Source organism: Canis lupus, chromosome 10 (genome assembly GCF_048164855.1).
Source record: "Canis lupus baileyi chromosome 10, mCanLup2.hap1, whole genome shotgun sequence".
NCBI classification, from domain to species: Eukaryota; Metazoa; Chordata; class Mammalia; order Carnivora; family Canidae; genus Canis; species Canis lupus.
In genome coordinates this window covers 14,189,468-14,210,070 of record NC_132847.1, presented here as the reverse complement: position 1 = coordinate 14,210,070, position 20,603 = coordinate 14,189,468, and the positions used below count along the sequence as shown (strand labels likewise).

The following is a 20,603-nucleotide window of genomic DNA, read 5'->3' as shown; positions in this document are numbered from 1 at the left end:
ATCTAGAAAGAATCTCCCGTTCAGGTGCCCTTACTTTGTCAAAGTCCTTGGAGTCCAGTCCTATCTTTTTCCACATTCCCTGGACCCTCAAGAATTGGGAAGTGCCCTCTATGTGGGTGTGTTTCATTTTGCTTTGGGTCACAACATAGTAATTCTGAGATCAGAAGGTCACACCATAAAAGCCACAAATTGGCTGCTATCACAGATTTAAACCACTTTAACAGTAGGAAAGAGGAGGAAAGAGTCCACCAGAATCCTACAACATTCAAGTTTCCCAAGGGATGACTATTTATATGTCCTAAACGTGGGGGTCACCTCACTGATGGTCATGGGCTTGCTGGTGGCCAAAAGGTGGCACCTGGTAGGGGCTCCCAGCTTAAATTCTAGAAGCACAGATTCTCAGGAACTAGAAAGAATCTTAAAATGACTTACTCCTACTTGCTGATGTCACTGATGAGAAAACAGATCCAGAAAGATCGTTCTGTGTCCATGGCTGCACAGCTTCAGCCAGGATCAGTATATAGGTTTCTTGACTTCGCTTCCTAAATGCCCATCACTAACCAGGTAGGTTCTCTTGTAGCCTGGACGCTGAGCTCCCAAGCAGCATTCTCCACCCCCTGGCTGAACCGAGCAGCACTGTGCCGGCTCATCTGGTAGCTCTCAGAAAAGGCTGAGGGGAAACGAGGTTCCAGGGTCAGGCTCTACTTACTTGAAGGGTTTTTCTCCAGTGTGGGTTCGGATGTGGTTGTTGAGGGTGGTGGCCCCGGCGAAGGCGCGACCACAGTAGCCACACTTGAAAGGCCGATCACTGGAGTGAGTAACCACGTGGTTCCGCAGCTCAGATGGTTGTGAAAACGACTGGGAGCAGTGACCGCACTGATAAGGTCTGAAACAAATAAAGAGACTGCCTGGTCATTCCTGGCCTGTGTCCATCAGGGCAAATCAGCATCACGAGGCAAGGGCCAGAACTTTCTGGTGATACTTCCTCAGTTTTGCAAACGGCATCTCGGGCTCTGGCTGTTGGGTACCCGAGGACCCCGTGCTTGTTGCCACGGGAACACAATTCACAGAGCTTCCGAGGCACATTAGTTCCCAGACGAGTATTCCTTTCTGGTATTAACCCTGCCATTTCAAGAACCCTTACTTTCCTGGTTTTACCCCCACCCGAGGCAGATGTTAGCAGGCTTCTGGGAGCCCTGGCTAAGCAGGTTACAAGAGGAGATACATAACTATTGCTCCTGATTCCGTGGCACTTTAAACTTTTCAAAGCGCTTCATCAATTACCCACTTTCACCTTCATGCTAATCCTCCTGGGTACGGAAAAAGCATCTGTCACTATCTCTTCCAGTTCAGAAAACTGAGGATAAATGGTCCTCATTGGTAACAAGTTGGAAACGAGTTCTTAAGGCCAAGGTCACTGTAGGGGGTGTGGACGTTACCTTGAGGCAAACTGTGCAGAGAAGTCAGCAAGCGGCATGCGGGTTTAAAGATATGCTCACTTGCCTTGGGGTCTGCAAGCAGGACCTCAACTGGGGGTCATCTGAGAGTGTGTGGACTGACACAGGTGAGTACTCAGATCTGTCTCTTTGTAAAAGCAATCCTGACTTGCGCTTACTCTTCAAACACACACACAATCACACTCTCACACACACACACACACACACACACACATACATCTATCCACTGGGTCTTTTTCCTTAAACTTCAGCTCCCCAGTTTAATTTGGTGGCAAACAATGATTTATAGCAGCACAGAAATGACGGGATGTCACTATGTTCACAGAAGGGATGATGGTGATGTGAGAGCAAATGGAAGGAAGTTGTGACAAATACCTGATAATTAGCAAGATTATCAGAGAACATTCTTTCCAGCTCATGAGAAGGAAATCAATTTGGGGTTTTCATAAAATAGATTAAAATTCTGTTCTTCTCCACCGAAGTTCTGCTGCTGACTTAAGCAGAATCCGGTGAGTGATAGAAAACCTGGAGTTTTCCCCCCATTAGAAACTACTTCACATCATTTTTTGACAGCGCTCTAATTTGTTTATCAAAATTTTTGTTAAGAAAATTAATAATGTGTCATGAGGGAATGAACAGTGCTCACAAAGCCCTTGGTTTGTGGCCTGGACATTTCTGACTACGCTGAGAAAGCCAATGGCAGAGGGAGACTTAATTGCTCTGCCTCCCACAAATGCATAAGCACCAAAGACCAGAAACCAAAACGAAGGGCTAGAAGACAATGGTGAGCGAGCCTGTACAACGATTCAATTAAGTGCAAAATAAAGTGTACCCTCTCATTTGTCAAGCGAAGTGCTTAATTGTGGCTACTTGCCTCACTGAACACAAATACTATTATTTTACTAGGCTTCAGCACACTGAGCTCTGATTGTAGAATTTTTTAGCTTGATTAATAGTCCAGGATTGGTCAATAACTCAATACTATACAATTTTAATTACTTACATTTAGAAATCTATTTAACTGCTCTCAAACAAGTTTCAAAAAATATATATAAGCGTCCTTGGTAAGGAGTTTATCAATCTTGATAAATTACATGTGCATGTGATTGCAATGATTAAATAATGCCTTGAAAGCCATTAAAATTGTACGTAAATGCAAATGTCCTCCTGCCAAGTCTGTTTTTTTTTTGTAGTAACCGTTAACCTTAGTGTTCCTCAAGAAGAAATCCTCTCAGGAGTGAGCTTTGTAAAATGTTATGGAAGATAATAAACAAAATAATTTATTAATATATGCTATATTCCCTGACAATTGATTTTTCTAATGGTGAAGGGACCATTAAAAGTTATTAGCCTCTGGTTATCTATTTTTAATAGCTATCACAATAAACAATAAGCCACTAAATAAAGCCAATTAATCTTTTCTTTTTTTCTAACTCTGCTGTCAAAAGTTGGGGTGATTTATTTTCTACAGTCAGAAGTCAATCCATTCTTTTGATGTTCATAGTCTCGGTGGCAAAGATTTGCACACAGAAGAGCAGAAATAAATAGAGAGAGGCTTATCTTGAACTCTCATATCCAGGTAATTCTGAGGACAGGCAAATAGGATCCTCACACATCCCCTTTGCTAGGTATCCAGTGACCTAAGGCACAGGTTTAAAAACTTGGTGGAATTTAGCTTGACTGAATGGAAGGGTCTAGACTAAAGGGAAGATAGCAAAGAAGAGTCTTGCTTCAGCCACTAGCATTAGGTGGCTGTGGGACTTGGACAAATCAACTTGACTTCCTGATTATTGTCTTACTTCTCTAAGAAGAGATAGACTGAACTAGCTGTTCTAAGAGGGATAGACTGAACTAGCTGTTCTCTGGCATCCCATCATGCTCTGTTCCTGCTTCCAGATAATCAATGCTGGAGGATCTGTCCAAGATGTAGCCCCCCATGAGACACAGCAACAACAATCTGACCTCCATCTTCTATTTTGTGTACCAGCCAGTTCCCTGGACACAGAGTCTTTTATGGTCTGTGTGTGTGTGTGTGTGTGCGTGTGTGTGCATGCTTAGAACATGAACGATTTAAACTTACTTAGTATACAGTTGAGAATCAAGGCAACAAGAAAATTTGGCACCAAAATGTAGACCCAAACCTTACTTTAACTGCTCTCAAGAAACAAACTGATATTCTTTCATTCTTAGGTACCTCGAAGGATAAGATTTTACACCACATGGTTACATTCATCTTTGCAGAAGCTGACTTTATGAAGAATTCTAAACTGAAGTGTGTACTCCAGCTGCCACTATAATAACAGTTTGTCTCTCAGCCTAGAAATTTATAGAAAGTCAGCCTTGAGAAAGTACAAAGTCATACAGCAAGTGGACAAGAGTCCTTCTTTCCCTGGATTTTCACTATTTCCTAAAAAATGAATAAAAGGAAATGATCCAAAAGGAATGTTAACACCGACTGCTTTATTGGGTTTCACCTAAGGACAAAGGCATACATTCAAGGCAAAAGGAAATCTCCAAGCCCGAGGGTAGGGTTTAGAAAACACTTATCACCACTATGGAATCTTCCTTGGAACAAGTGGCCACAGGAGTTAAGGGTTTTGAAGGCTTGGGATTTGTTGCCATCGCTAGGCTTTGTATTCTGATGACTAACATTCTCATTCACTTGTCAGGGTCTGGCCAAAAGGTAAGTCTTACTTTACTAAACTTGTAGATACAATCAGTTTCCACTCCAAAGTTCTTCCTCCCTTCCCTCCGATGTGTCCTACCAGCAGAAGCTCGGAAGAGTTGACATTAGCAGTCTCTGTGCTTAGATCCTCTCTTTCCAGATTCCCAGCTAAATTGGAACCTCCTTTCTAGAGCACCCTGATTCTCCCAAGTCACCGCATACAGACCATATTTCCATTATTTGCCAAACAAACGCAACCAGCATTCCTCACCAGGGGACATCTCCAAACCAGAGAAACTTCTTGCTCTTTTACTACTCGAGGCATCTATAGCACTGTTGTCGATGCTGGAGACGTTCTTTATCCATCCTATCCAATAAGGAAGCCAGGAGCCACACAGCTCATGTTTAGCTCTTGAAATGTGGTTATTAGGGTGGCTGAGAAAGGGATGTGCTATTTTACTTAATTTTGCTTTAAATGTACCTAGCCTCAAAAAAAAAAAAAAATGTACCTAGCCTGTGTGTGACTAGTTCCAACACAGATATGTCAAGGCTTCATGAAAAATGAGAAGGTGCCCAGTACTCAGTAAAAAATAAAACAAAACAAAACAAAAAAACAAACAAACAAACAAAAAAACTGAAAAACAGACAAAGGCCTAGGTCGAGTCAGTTAACATCTATTACTGTTGGTACATTTTTAAGCAGAGAGAGAGGCGAGACAGTTTCGTACACCCCCTGGCACTCTGTAACTGGCAGTAAGTAGCGCTGCCAAAGATTACTCGCCGGCGCAATGTGCAATTCATTTACTTTGAGTCTGTAATTGGTTTGGTGTACACAGAGAAAAAGGATGAAACATTTAACAAAATTAAGTGTGCTTTGGTTTAAAATATTAATCCTTTGATTTTTCTTTCATGGCAACGAAAGCCTCCGGGACAAAAGTTGATCGGCGGGGTCCACGTTCTCTCCTTGCCCCGCGTCAAGTCTTCCCACGTGCAAACCTTCCAAGACTTCAAAGGGAGCTCTACTTAGGTCACGGCCGGGGCTGGGTGGAGTGAGAAAAGAATGCAGCTCTATGGAAGGAGGAAAGATTTCAGGAAAGTGGCAAAAGCGCAGAGCCAAAGGACCTGGAGAACATGGAGCCCTAGAAAGAAGAGAAGTTTCACACTCGCGGGCGGGGTGGGAGGGAGGTGGCAGGGGGCGTTGGGGGGTGATGGTGGATGAGGATGGTGAAACACAAGAACACTGACACATTGCAAAGAAACTATTACGGGATGGATTATCTCCAGGCTCCTCCCACCAAACAGCACCTTCCAGGGTCACCTTGTCCCCTGATGCCACCATATCCGATCACAAACAATGATACTTAAAACAACACAAACATGAGCAGCTGACCAGGTACCCAGGAGGCTAACAGGCAAACATGTGCCACGCAAAAATCAAACAGAAGAAAAGAAAAGGACACAACATAAAGATAAGCATTATAAAGACACTTTCTGCAGAAAATAAAAAGAACACATGTTCATCCAAGAAAATAATCCACCAAGAGTGAAGGCTTTGCTTACCCCTTTCTGGAGCCCCCCCAGTGGGATGGTTGAAAGTTTCTGCAGCAGAAAAACAGAAGAGAAGAGAAAAGGGATTTCTAACTCCTGGTTCAAGCAAAAGGGGTTTAAGCTGTCCTAGCCCAGGTCATAAGCTAACGCAAAACCCCACATGTTTATGAGGTCCCTAAAGAAAAATCTTGGTGGATCTAGATCCTAACATCTTCTTCCCTTTGAATTTACTCAGGAAGAGAAAAAGTCAGTAGCTTGGGAAAAAGGAAGACGAGAACTATGGGTTTGTTTAATATTAACAGAACAAAATAAGAAACAATAATTCTGGACCCTCATGGATGTGCTTTTACCTTTAGTGCTAATTTTTACCTGGCCAGGTCAACTGGAATTTCTTTCTGCATTGAGTATAAATAATGTAGTAATGAAAAATGGTAATGCTGGCAACCCTAGGTGTCCCCAGATCCTTTTCTTTTATATCAAAGCAGAGACCTTTTGATGGTCTCTCACATGGAAAAGCTCACGAATATAGTCTCTTTGATGAAGGTTCAAATGTCTTGGGTTTCATGGCCAAATACTCCATCCGTTGAGTGAAAAATCTTTTGGACCTCGGATTCAGAGGCCTGTTTCAAATTTGGATCTGTTTGAAACTCTAACCTGTTTACCTTCTGACTTTGTCTTCGGTGTCTCTCTTTTTTGCCTCTGGTTCTAGCAAGGTTTTCCTATCAAAATAAAAGCGTTTGAGTCTTGCAAATAGAGGGGAAATGGTGTCAGACTGGCGGGTTCTAAGCTTGGTATAGGGCTGAATGGGTGCAAACTGCCAAAGACGAAAAGCCAGCTGATTTATGAAGTCAATAACTAAAGAAAATATGTACATTCTGCAGTTGTAATTCTCCATGTGGATAATAAGAGGCTTCAAGTTTCCTGACCATCAGAGAGAAATTTGATGCTCCAATATAGTTCTATACATTTCTCCTATTTAGCAAGTCACTTATGTGGTTAAGTATTATGGAGAGTATCTTTTACTTTCCAAACTTGCTGGCACAAAGACAGCATTCCAGGTTCTACAAGAGAAAAGACCTATTCCAGTCCTAGAGGCTAACAGCATATTAGGTATCTAGAGAGAAACAAGTGCATCAGAGTGAGTGGGTATCTTCCACTATTTGCCCCTTGCCTCCAATAATCAATCTGGAATATGATTGGGGTATTTCAAGCATCTCCTCCTCATTACTCAGAAACATTGTACTTTATTACTTTCCCTGTAAAGAGTCTAATTTTTTTGAAGTCATAAATTGTAAACTGAACTGATGCATGAAAGCTGGTGATCACCTCTCAAGAGGTCACCAACAAAGCACAGGGAAGGGAGAAGGAACCCACCTCTTGAGTAATCTGATCCCACTCTGGCTAGCTACCTAGGTAACCAGCACCCATCACTCCACCTTATCTGGGAAGGTTGGCCACACCACACCTGAGCATCTGAGTCAAATAAACCCATCAGAGCCTAACACAGGACGGAAATCTCATACCACTGGGATTTTTGCCAATAGCTCTAAATTAGCTTGGAATCAGCATTGACCCAATGGTCTCTCATAGGAATGTATTTTGTATATGTACATTTGTCCATTTGTCAGACATGTTTTTGATGGTCTACATAGATGTTTTGCAAATTATGACACTATTATTTTATGGGACAGACTTTGTAGGGAATCAAACCATAACACACATATGGTTTTCTAAGTGTACCTGGGTCAGACAAAATAGTCTTAGTATCAATTTACCGTAACATATTTTCATTGCTTTATGTGATACTCAGCATGAAGTCATATCATACTCAAAGCTAAGCTTTGTGTTCCAGTATCCAGAAACTCCCAACCATCATGTCATTTTACTTCGCATGTTCAATTCCTATGACAACAGTGCACCCATGCAAATAACAGATCCATACATCTGAATGCACTCAATTTAGAAAGCAATTTGATAATACAATTTAATATATCTTTTATACTTAAACTACTAAAATGCATTGTAAACTTTGAATAGATAGATCTTGAAGCCCTATGTATACTTGCAAGAGAGAGGAATTTTCTAAGAAAACTCCTTCAGAGTGAGGAAAACATTTTAGAAACTTTTGTATCACCTCTAAACCCAAAAGTACTATGATGTTTGGAGGTATGATGATATTTTCACCAGACTTTACTTTTACTTTTCACTTTTCCTATGGAAAATAAAAGATTGTAAAGACCCACGTGCCATAACAGCCCTAATGCAACCATTTCAACACTAATTAATTACAACAATGCTTGATGCTAAGCAAGTGGTTTCTAGAAAGGCACAAATAAAAACATATGCACATATATATGTGTACATGTACACTAAAAGGGATTCTTGTACACATGTATATATGTGTACATGTACACTAAAAGGGATTCTTTTTATTATTTTTTTTAAAAGATTTTATTTATTTATTCATGAGAGCCACACAGAGAGAGAAGCAGAGACATAGGCAGAGGGAGAAGCAGGCTCCCCGCAGGGAGCCAGACCTGGGACCAGATCCCAGGTCTCCAGGATCACGCCCCGTGCTGAAGGCAGCGCTAAACTGCTGAGCCACCTGGGCTGCCCTCTTTTTATTATTTTAGATGACTTCCACCCCCTCTCCAGCACACTTCCACTCTGTATCCCTGGCTGGGTTTTCTGCACGGCTGGGAGCAGACGGCTAGGTGTAGAATATAAGGCAAAGAGAGCTTGAGTGGCTTAAGTTAATCAGTAGCCAAATTAAGAAAATAATTCAGAAGACTTTTTTTCCTAAGTGTCCTATCTTCCTTCCAAAAATCCTCTTCCACTTTTCCATTCAAAGTGCATTTTCAAGGCTATTCTTAGATATTTTGGGTTTAATCAAATTTTCATAGGACATGAAAGAGAAAACACAATCCTTTCTTATTGAATTATTTTGATTTTTGTCTTTTGCGCTCCCAGCTATCAAGACTGTCGAATAAACCAGTTTTGATTCATAAATAATAGTTCCATTATATCTACTGTGCCACTCGTCAGAGTACCTGAAATTTTAATTCACTTGTTCAGCTAAATTTCATCCTCAGTTCATGGCCATAAAATTCTTTATTGACAAACTTTCAAACCAACTTTGACTCTGAGGTATCTAGTCAACATTTTTCTTCTGTGTGGATATTAGTTTATTGAATAAGTGGCATCTGTTTTCCTCCACATCACTAGCAGAGTAGGTATTTCCTTTTGACAGCTTTGCAGGATTTATGGCTTTGCATGCTCTGAAGAAAAATAGTACTAAGCAAAAAATTCCAATTCATTACCTCTTAGTACTTAATTAAGTTCATACCCACGGCACACTGGAGGTGAACCCTGAAATGCCCGTGACAGCAAGCAGAGCAGCCAGCTATATTATCTTAGGAAGACAGAGAGGATTCTGATTATCCTGACCTCATTTTTCCATCTATGATATTCAGAAATGTGTTGTCTACTTTGCTCTCCTTTGGACCTGGACAGAACCACCTGGAAGGCAAGAGCAGAGTCCTCCCTGCAACCACTGTCATTCCCGTTCCCATAGCCCGTCTCAACGAAAAAGTGGAGCAGTGGCCCCACCATTAATCTCCGTCCTTCCAGGACGCACACACCTCCCATCATAGGGCCTCCACTCCTCCCCCACTGCCCTGAGGAGAGGTACCCAGAGCCTGGTGGAAGGCAAGCAGTGGGTCTCACTAAGCAGACACGTGGGGAGCAGGGAGAGTCGGGGTTACCTGTCGGGGTTCTGGGTGCACACGTGCATCTGTAAGAGGATCCGCTGTGTGAAAGTCTTAAAGCACTGCCCGCATTTCCAGAGATGCCAGTCACTGAACTCCGAGTGGAGCTGGCTCGTGGAAGTCGGGCTCGCAAGGACTCGCTGGTTTTTCACGTTGATCTGGTTAAATCCCGATTCCATGGGCCCAGACTTATCCAGGAGAGAGAAGTTCCTGCTGCAGGGGGTCTGCGGGAAAACCACAGAGCGCTGCTGGGCTGCTGGGGACAGTTTGCTGCTCTTGCTGAAAGGCTGCAGGGCGTCCTGTCTGCACATGGCTTCCATGACCGTTGACGGGACATTTACTGGGAGAACAGTAATAGTATTAGAAGATCAGTTTTGTTAGCTTTTAAAATAAGCACAACAACACACACTTAAAAAATCCCATATATCAACAAGATTTAAAAATTTTTTCTGGACTCCAAATTAACATAGTAATAGCCTATTTGACTTGAGAGGGAAAGCACGACAGCCATAGATTACTCTCTCACTCAATGCCTGTTTATTTAGCAAATACTATATGCTCAGGATCGTTCACACATTGTCTTTGCCTCCCAGAGTTCACTTACGAGCTGAGACATAAGGACTCCATAACGAGGCTCCACACTATGCCCTAAGTTTAGAGGGAGCTCAGAAGGGAAAATTCGCAAAAGAACAGGAGAGAATGGGTGGTTAGCCACAGAGGCTAACCCCGAGCAATGTTGAGAAGGCAGAGATCCAAGCTCTCAGGGTTTCAGGCCCTCCACAGGACCTTGCCAGCCCAGGAAATTCCAGAAAAACTGACTACAAGATGAAGGGAACAATGTGAAAGACACCTAGAGATGGAAGTCTGGCACCTTCTTGGTAGGATGGCGATGGAGACAGGCTGGCCAAGCAGGGCATGGGTTCTCAACACTGTGGGAATAAGGAGTGTAAGAGGGGGTAGGCCTCAGAGGCTCTTTAAAGTCCAAATAAGTAAAGAAAGGATGTCAGACCTAGGATATAGACACAGAGTGTCTCTGTACAGAAATAGCAAGGGAAAAAAAAGCAAGAAAATGGCAAGAGAAATGTGTGCAGGGTAGGTCTGAGTCAGGTGTGATTTACAGGTGGGGTGCAGCCCCTTTGTGAGGGGCAAAAGAGTATATGGTGCTGGCAACTTGGGTTTTGGAATCAGGAAGACCAAGGCTCAAATCCTGATTCTACCTTTCATTAGCTTGGTGATCCTAGGCAAATCATAAAAAATATATATATAGCTTGGTGCCTCAGTTTCTCCATCTGTAAAGTGAGGACAGTGGGAGTAACGATCTCCAAAGTAACAGCAGCATGGCTAAGTGGTTGACATGGCCTCTGTCTTTCTTTTTAAATTTTTTTAAATTTTTATTTATTTATGATAGGCACACAGTGAGAGAGAGAGAGAGGCAGAGACACAGGCAGAGGGAGAAGCAGGCTCCATGCACTGGGAGCCTGACATGGGATTTGATCCTGGGTCTCCAGGATCGCGCCCTGGGCCAAAGGCAGGCGCTAAACCGCGGCACCACCCGGGGATCCTGCCTCTGTCTTAATTCTACATTTATATGGGCTTGGGGACTGCTGGCAAGTACAGAAGTTGAAATCCACAATTTTGTCCTTGGTGAATTGTAAAACGGTCACCCTAAGAATTGAGTGAGTCAATGCATAGATAGTAAGTAGAAATGCCATGGCTACCACTCCATAAATGTTGAGTCCTAGGAGCACTGGCTTCATCTGTAAATCCCCTGTGATAACACATAAATGAGCAAATGAAAGTATCCATCACAGGGCCTCCTATCAACAAGGCAGCCATCACTCTTATTATAGAGAAGAGTCTAGAATGAAGGAAGATATGTTAACTGCAATGGTGGGGAAAGAACTAGAAGTAAGAAACATTTCCAAGGAAGGGAACCTAATATATGTGAAATAGTTTTCGTTTTTAAAGTCATTATGGTGTTAACAATCTATCTCATGCACTCACTGGTCAACCCACAGCCATAGAAGTGAACATAACTTAGTATGATTTAAAACTACCATTCTTGTTTTAGTAACTACTGTGTCAATAAAATGTATTTATTGGTTATTTCAGGGGTCAGAAGGACTAACAGTCATAGAGCAGGCAAGAGAAGAAAATTAGAGACCCCCAAATTTGAAGAAGTTGATGGGAAAAAAGACTGGTGATGAGAAGTAAATGATGGCCCTTGGCCACTGGTTCATGTCCACACAGAAGGACACAAATGACCTGGGGGCTCTCATCCTTCCCTGCCACGGACCCCCGCTGAGATGCCTATGCAGCATGCAAGCTCAACTACAAAGAGCAAATGGTATTGGACCATGACCACCAGGAGGCTCTGTGCTTGAGTGGACAGGGAGATGCCATGAGTGGTGGAGACACAGAGGGAATGGTGTGTTGCCATTAGCGACTCCAACCCAGAGAGTGTTTGGCATAACCACAGCTATTACACAAATCTACCAAAAGGAACAGCTCTGTCTACAGGGCTCTGTCAGCGTGGCCCATCCTGTCTTAGGATGGGAAAAGAAAGCAAGAGTCTTGCACACCTGGGAAGAGTTGAACATACATTATACTCACAGGGAATCGGAATCTCTTGATAGGACCTGGACATCTGCACTCTTAGAAGCTCCCCCAAATGCCTCTCATGGACAATCAGGTTCCAGAATCACTGATCTAAGTCAATCCTCTCTTACTACAAATAAAAAAATCTGAAGTCCCAGAAGGTCCAATACTGGAACTTGCCCAGGGTCACACATGTGGTCAAGGACACAGCTGAGCTAGAAGCTTTAGCCTTTTAACTTCCAAGGCATTTTTTCTCTGGCCATATTCCTATCTCATCACTGCTTACCAGCTGTACTTCAAAAATTAAAGGAAAATCTTATAGCTAATACCATATCTTATGTGTATAAACATATATAGCATATATATGCGATATATACATATATATACCTATACACATTTATGTGCATATCTTTATTTTATACACAAATATTTACACGGAATTTCGACTTCTGAGGCAACAGTATATAATCCATATGAAATCTGTCGGCACATTCTAGGCTTCCAAAAAAAAAAAACATTGCACACAGAATGCTACTCTTTTTAAATAAGAATCAAAAGATTAAGAGGAATGTTTTACCATGGTTTGGCACTTTTTTAGTGAGAAATAACAGCAGCATTGTCACGGATCAGGGCAGAATCCGTTTTGTGTAGCCTGTTTAGAACTAATCCAGAAGAAACAAAGCACAGGGAAACCCACACATTTTCAGGCAATGCTAGGCTCTTGTGGGGTGTGAAATCCCAGACTAATGGGAAGACACAGTGAAAAGATCATCGAATGGAGATGTCATCAACATGTCTGAGAGCAGGAGCACCAGCCAGAAGCTTCACTGTGGGAAGAGGACTGTAACACCTTTGGGGGAAATTAACGCAAAGGAGACTTTAAGTATAGATTATAAATTCTGACTTCTCACTTCTCCTGAAAAATAACCTAATACATTAATTTTCAAAAACTGTTTAAGGTCCCGTCACCTTTATATGAATCATGAGAATTGGTGAGCAAACGAATTTAACTTTAATGCTCAATGTCAACATGGTAATAAAGAAAAATTTATACCAGTTTGTAAAATAATCTGGGATATATGGGATCTGGGGTAGTAATAATATTAGGCAATAATGGTGCAGACAGTTGGAATAAAATTATGCCCTGTCTCATTATTTCCCTCTCTCTGGGACACCTCAGAGCAAAGGTAATATGGTTTCAACACATAAGTAGCAACAATGACACTCTACTTTTGGTATGCTCCATTACTATAAGTGTGACTCAGTTCAATCCCACTAAGTTAAATGAGCAGGCAATGGAGAGAGAAGAAAAAGTTAAGGATAGGAAGAAATAAGTATCACAAAAGCAACCATAATTGATTTCTACGCTGCCCTGCAGAGCTCCTGTGCACTTCCATAGGACCCTAAAGATGTACAAAGTATAGCTTTTTAAAGCAGGACTTATTGGACCCAGAACACTGTTCTTCCTAAATTGTAGCCTCACTGGCTACGATAATCAAAAGTATTAACAAAACACAGCAAATGATCAGAAAGGGGACAGCCCATACAGACAACTGCAAAAGGCCCAAAGATGACTGATGTGACCTAGAAGATGAAGTGGTTTCTACATGAAGACACAGGAGCTGGTAAAACCTCTTCCATCCACCAGACAAAGATGAAGGGGTAGAGGGCAAACTCTCAAAGCCACGGACTCATCAAATCCTGGAAAATTAAAACAGTGAGAGCGGCAAATGCAAAAGCCATAAAAGAACCTTCGGTCCCATTTGTTCAGTCCACAAATACTTAGGGAGCATGTCTACTCCATGCCTGACACCACTGGTACTGTGGGTTTGGGGGTGGTTTGGGAGTGGGGAGGGTGGGAACAAGCAAACCCCAGCCCCTGTCCTCATGCCACTTACACTCTAATGAGATAGATAGCAAACGAATGTTCTTAAGAGTAAGTATTTACTCGGGTTTTTTCATCACATCTAAAATTCCATTCTTTACAATACATAGTTGCTACAAGTGTGATACGTGCTATGAGAGAGACGAAGTGGTGCCCAGCAAGCATATATGCAGGATGGCTACAGTTAGGGTGTGAGGGGCAGATGTCCTAAGGCAGTGATCCTGAATGTGAGTCCTGTAGGGCACACAGGTAGTCAGACAGGTGGGAAGGGGGAAAAGGCAATACAAGAAGATGAAACATGGGCAGGTCTGCCATAGGGTGTGTGTGGATGCCAAGTTGGGACAGAGCTTGACAGAGGATGTAGGGTCTGTAACAAACTAAACGGGACCAGATCCAATGATGCTCGAGCTCTAATTCTGTATTAACACTATGTGAGCTATACAAAATACTTTCTGGAGACTCTATACAGCCCATGGGCTATCATATTAAAGAACTGGGGATTCATTATAAGAGTAAGACAAACCAAAAAAAGGGATTTAAGTTAGGGTGTGAGGTGATGAGATTTATGCTTTAAACGCATCATCATTCTATACTGCTAAATGAAAAAGTGAGGTGCAGAGCAATGTGTACAGTATGCTGCTGTCTGCAGAAAGGGCAGAGTGAGAGCCAGAGAAAGAGGGGGAGAACATGCTCGAATAGAGTAGGCCAAAAAAAAAAAAAAAAAGTCTAGAAGGAAACCTGGGAATCTATCAACTGACTTCTCAGCGGAATTATATGACCACAGTATCTTCTAGATTTTGATCTATGGAACCAAATTACCTATTAACAAAACATGCAAATGACCTGAAACAATACAATAAGCAAATGAAGAAGATTTCAGTTTGGCTGCTGTGATGCCACCAAGGAAAATGTGACATGCAGGAGGAGACTACGGCAGTGATCCGTGCTTAAGCTGATGCTCATGTTGACCAAGGGGTGGCAGAAGAAGTAAAGAGAAGTGTACCTAAGAATACACAATCAACAGGGCTTTGTACCTGGATAGAAAGGTGATTTAGAGAGAGGGTAAGGGTTTCTAGAAAGAACAACTGGATGAATGGGGGTGAGCTATTGAACTGGGAGAGAGGCAGAATGGTTTCAGCTGTACATGCTGAGTCGGACACTCTGGGAAGATGCCAAAGGCAGAGGTGGAGCAGACAACTGGATAAGAGTATGGGGCTCAGTAGAGAGATCTGGATTGGAAATGCAAATCTGGGTCCCCTGGGAAAAGACTCTGAAATGGAGATTTGCAGTCTTGTGTGCAGATTTACTGAGGAGTGCTCCTGGGATTAACACCTTGTGGAGAGTGACACAGGAGGACCATGTCCATGGAGGAGACTGGCAGCTCCAGAGCTCGGGGAGATCCTTCACTGCTGTCCTGCTCTGGGACAAGGTCAGCAGTCTTTGGCAGCCCCCACACCAACCAGTCACTGGACACGGGCTTTGCAGAAGAGGAGCACAAACAAGGGCAAAGTGGCTTTCTTAGGCAGAAGGTAACTCCTGGGGACAAACTGATCTGAAAGCTGGTAACCCCTTCTTCTCCCACAAACTGGGAGAATGAGTGCATCAAGCTGACAACATGGTTGTGATCTAGGTGGCACGCCCCAGCATCCCAAAGCACCCGAACAGATCAGATCTTTCACGATAGTGGATTTCCCTATGTTTTCTGTCATTTCTTGCTATGGGTGCATTTTCAGTGGGCAGTGCCTTCTGTTGGGAGTCCTATGCTGATACAGAGGATCCCTATGGGGTGACTTCTCTTTGCTCCTGATAGCACTCTACAGGTTTCTGTGGTTCTGAATCAATCTTTGTTTGTTGGCTCAAGGCTTCTAAACCTGGCAGGTAGTACGAAATCAAGCTCCACAACATCCCAGAGGCCGGGGCTTATTTTTAGAGAGTGGCAGTTGGTTTTGCCCAGTGGCCTGAGATAGGCAGTTCCTTGGCTTACTGACCAGATAATATTTTTCTAGTCCACTGTCAGTGACAGAACAGTAACTTCCGGTGCCTGGACTTATGTGAGGAGTCCAATCCCAGCTTCCTACAGTACACAAGGGGCCTGGAACCTTTACTCCCCTCAACTGCATTAGTACTTGGCCCAATCCCCCTGTCTCAGGCTCACTGCCATGGTCATGTCACCTGGTTCCTGTGTTGTGTGTGGTTTGCAGCTGCATGCTTGTGTGCCTTCTTCTAGATGTGAGGATAGGGCCTGAGTTTCTATGGCTTGTAACAGGGCTCAGCGCACAGCCGGTCCTGCTGGACCCAGCTCTACTGCAAGCCTCTCCTTCCTGGAGGTAAGGCATGAGCCTGGGCCTAGCTCCTTTAGCTCCTCCCTGTTGGTAGGGTAGCAAGGGTGAGGGGCTCTATGCAGAAGTGCCCCTTTTTGTTCTCTGCTCTGGAGGATCAAGAGGAAGAGGCAGAGGTTACGTCAGTGTGGGAACTGCCGTGGGGCCACTGAGTTCCACATTCTGCCTACCTCAGCGTCACATGCCAAGACAGAGAGAGCCGCAGGAAGACTTGTTGAACATTTATTCCCTGTTTTTTTCCTTTTTAATTTCCTCTGAAAGGAATATGAACACACGATGCTCTTTACACTCCGCAGGAGCTAATCCCCCACTGGAAGCTTCGGGGAGCCTCATTCCTCCTCACGGATGCAATCTGTCGACACCGGCTTTCCTCCGGGATCTCCTGAAAGGCCCACGGTGGATGGAGCAGCTCTCTCCCTGGGGCTCTATTACATTTGTAAGCCCGGTTTCTTAAAAAAGAAAATAACAGAGGAATTGCTTCCAGAGCCCAAATGCCTGTGTGAAAGGCAGCCCTCGCCTTGAGGCTCGGCAGCTTTCAGTGGCTTGTCTGGGCCCCGGAGTGTGCCCACCACTCGACGGGCGCCGCGAGGGGGGATGGTCACTCAAGCCTCGACCTACCACACACGCTCAGGAGGAAACGTGTGCTTTCGCCGTTGAAAGAACAATGGGAGAAAAATGAGATTTTAATAAATGCAAGTGCTTAATTAGTGTTATTCGCTCAATGAAATCATATTTCCCTTGAATGTTGTCTTGGGCCACATATCCGTGTCATCAGCAAAAGGAAAACCAGGCTGAAATGTTTAATTCCTCCAAATCATAGGATGAGATTCTTGATATACATCCAGTGGGCATTTATTAATTGGTGCGTGTGTAGCACTATGAGGGGGCTCTGTGGAAGCATTTTTGTCAAATACGTCTCTGGTATCAAGAAGCTTCTTTTTTAAGGTACCGCATTTATTTTGTAGCCAGTTCAGTGGGATAAAAATTTTCTTGGAATTGCTAATCTGGTTGAGAAGATTTAAATTACTCAGGGCTATGGAAGGGACCTGTTAAATTATCTGCCCTGCCCTTTCACACATTTGTGCTTTTAAATCACACAGAGTATTTTCTCTGCACAGAATAAGGGACCCTCATTATAAAGCATTTCCAGCTCTCTCAGTGAATCATGTGGAATGAGAATCCATCTTAGAGTTCAAGTCATATATCTCCCCTATGCTATCTGATGAAGCATTCTGCTGGTTCCTTGGGTGGCCAATCACATGACAGATATATGACTTTGAGACGGGAACTGAAATAAAATTCCTATAATACCCTTAGGGGGAAGGGGGGGATTGTCACTGTGGAGCATTTTGGTCAATGGCTTAATTTTCTTTAAACTTCTCCCTCCACCCTCACTTTGAGCTTGGAACTCAATGCAAAAGAGCTGCTCCACAATATTTTACCTGCTAACCATTTTCAAATTGTCTCCCAAGGGTTTCAGGTGCTAAATGATATAACATATGCCCTGGGAGAGTTAATGGAATACTCTAACAAGCAACCTCAAGAGTGCTTTACACAGTCAGATTCTAGGAGAGAGAGGGATTAAAAAGCAAAGCATCTGGTGCTTCCAGAAACTACCCTTTTGATGACACGTCGGCACTGAATCTAAAAACCAGATGGTACGCTCTCAGACACCTATTGTCAGGTGGCTGTGAATGGCACACAAGACCCCAAAATCCTCCAGCCCAATCCTTAAATCTGTCTCATCCATATAACAACATCATGAGGTGGAAGCAATGGTGCAAATGTATGACTTCCACCTCAGAGATCACATCAAGGGTTTGAAATGCATTCCCTAAGAAGTCATTACACGGTGGTTTCCATTTCTGACTCATAACTCAGTAAATGGCCATTCCATCCTTCCAGCTCCTCAGACCAGAGACCTAGAGTTATCCTTGATTCCTTTTTCTCTCACTCGACACCCAAGGTGTCAGCAAATGCTGTTGACTTTACTTTCGAAATGCATCCAGAATCCAACCACTTCTCACCACCTCCACCATGTCTATACTGGCCCAAACTACCATTATCTCTCCCTTGGATTCCTACAAGAGCCTGGGACTGGATTCTCTGCTCTACCCTTAGCCCCTACTGTCTGGTCTCCACTCAGTGGCCAGAGTAATCCTCTTACAAAGGCAGCCAGAACATATCACTCTTCTTTTCAAAATTCAGCTGTAGCACCCTTTGCTACACAGAGGCCCACACAGAGGAAAAGCCAGGCTCCTGACAGGGGCCTCCTGGGCCCCATGAGGTCCTTGCTCATGCCCTGACATCTAACTTGTCCTTGCTTGTGCTCTACCTAACTTCTCCTCACCTCACTCACTCCAAAACACCCATGTTAAACTCCATGACACTCTTCCAACAGGCCAGGAACATCCCATCATAGGGCCGTTACACTTTTCATCACGTCACCTGGAACACCCTTCTCCCAAATAACAAATGTGGAAATGTGGCTGCTCCTTCCCCTCCTCAAATCTCATCGCAAAGGCCACAGTCCCAGTGGGGCCCACCCTGATCACTCTCAAAAACTGCAACTCCCAACTCCTGGCATGCATCATCCCTTCTCTGCTTCCATCTCTCTACAAAACGTACCACCTAACAAACCATTTATTTACTCATTTTTTTATTCATTTATTAATATGTCTCCCTCCACTAGAACATAAGCTCCACAAGGGCCGAAATTCTCATCCGCTTTTTTGGCTCTATATATGTAGCACCTACAAAGACACTGGCCCCTGAAGGTGTTCAATAAATATGTGAGCAATGAATGAATAAATCCTTGGACTATGTGCTAGGTACATCAGAACTCTAGGCTTTGATAGGCTTATTCGCAGATATTTCTGGACACATATACCACAATAACGTCTTCAGAGTCTGTAGTGGGTTTTGTTAATGGAGGAAACAGAGGACTGTACAGGATTTCAGAAATGCTGTTGGATCGATTCCACATTCCAGAAGGTGAGGGTACATCAAAGATTCAGAAGACAGGCCTATTTCAGCAGGTCAGGGGGTCGGGTAGTAGAGTCCTTCTGTATAGGGACTTTGGTCTAGTTTTAGTAGAACAAGGGCCTGGAGCCATTGTGGGAAGACAGCATGTACTGGTGTCCTGTCCATATCTGCTTCTAGCGGCAACCGCACACTCATGTCCAACACTGAGATTTTCTCCTATGAAAACAGACACTCCCTCAAACATGAGAATGACTGCAGAAAAGAACTTTCCAGTAGAAACTTGGGAAGCAAGAGGAATGTACTATACGTCCAAAGATTCATTTTTTGATTTGAGATTGGTTTGGGGTTAGGGTAAAGTAGAAAGGGAAAGTTGACAGTAACATGTTTTTTGAGGATTCTAATTTTTTGCAAGGAAAATAAAGACAACGTGGAAAAGAAATGTCTGATCAGAATTTTCCTCAGTAGTAACATGAATATTTTTTAGTGGAGTTTGGGGCGGGGGGCACGGGAGAAAGTAAGCAGAAAAGGAAAAATAAAACTTCTTTTTCAAAATGAAATTTCTTCAACAGATCTGTTCTCTCTGGGTCTTTCCTGTTACATAATCTCAAATTATTAGCTCATCGCAATTATCCGTTGCCAGTTGAGTGCCAAGGCAAAAATGACATCACTGAAACACAGCAGAATGCCTTAATTCTGTTCCAAATCCTGGAAACCACCTTACAATATTTTCCAAAGAACTGATAAAACATAAATAAAAGTTTTGAGCAAAAAATGGCTTCAAGTTAGGATGTGCCTAGACGTCAGATGATTTTTTGAGAGATAGTGATTGCCATGGTCATAAAGATAGAAGAAAGTCACATGGTTTATTTTAGACTAAGAAACTTAGACAAATTCCTCAGTCGTAGGTCTACGAGTGTTGCTGTTTCTCATCCCGATGACTACTTAGGAGGAGGCACACCCAATTAACCAGAGGGCTTTTACTCCTAATTCCATAGCACTGTTTTCTCATTATTTCATTTTTGCATATAATGTGCCTCTGGCGAGACCATACATCCCTTCAGAGCAGGAGCTGTACCTTGTGCGGCTCTAGTAACCCCATAAGGCGGCAAGCACAGAACCAGACACATAGTAGGTGCTTGATAAATACCAGCTGCCTTCACATCGCTACCACCGATCATTTAGAAGTCTGACAACGGTTTTGAAATCGTAAACAGGTGAAGAAAGGACTGGCCTGTGTAAGTCGAGATGCCCTGTGAAAAAGCAAAGCACAACAGAGGGGAAAAGAAATCGAGGGAACAGACTCGTGCACATTTGCATCACGTATCAGAGCGAATCATATTTCAGGAGTCTCAAGCAACAC

At 43.2% G+C, this 20,603-nt stretch overlaps 1 protein-coding gene across 1 annotated transcript in view; it reads right to left on the bottom strand.

Moving 5' to 3' along the window:
• The window catches only part of PRDM6 (PR/SET domain 6), a 102,332-nt gene that overhangs the window by 7,245 nt on the left and 74,484 nt on the right, over positions 1 to 20,603 (bottom strand). The window contains exons 6-7 of the mRNA XM_072840771.1: positions 9,434 to 9,776; positions 710 to 886 (exon numbers count right to left, since the gene is read on the bottom strand). Of these exons, the coding sequence (XP_072696872.1) occupies positions 710 to 886; positions 9,434 to 9,776 (520 nt within the window). The remainder of the gene's footprint in view (positions 1 to 709; positions 887 to 9,433; positions 9,777 to 20,603) is intronic.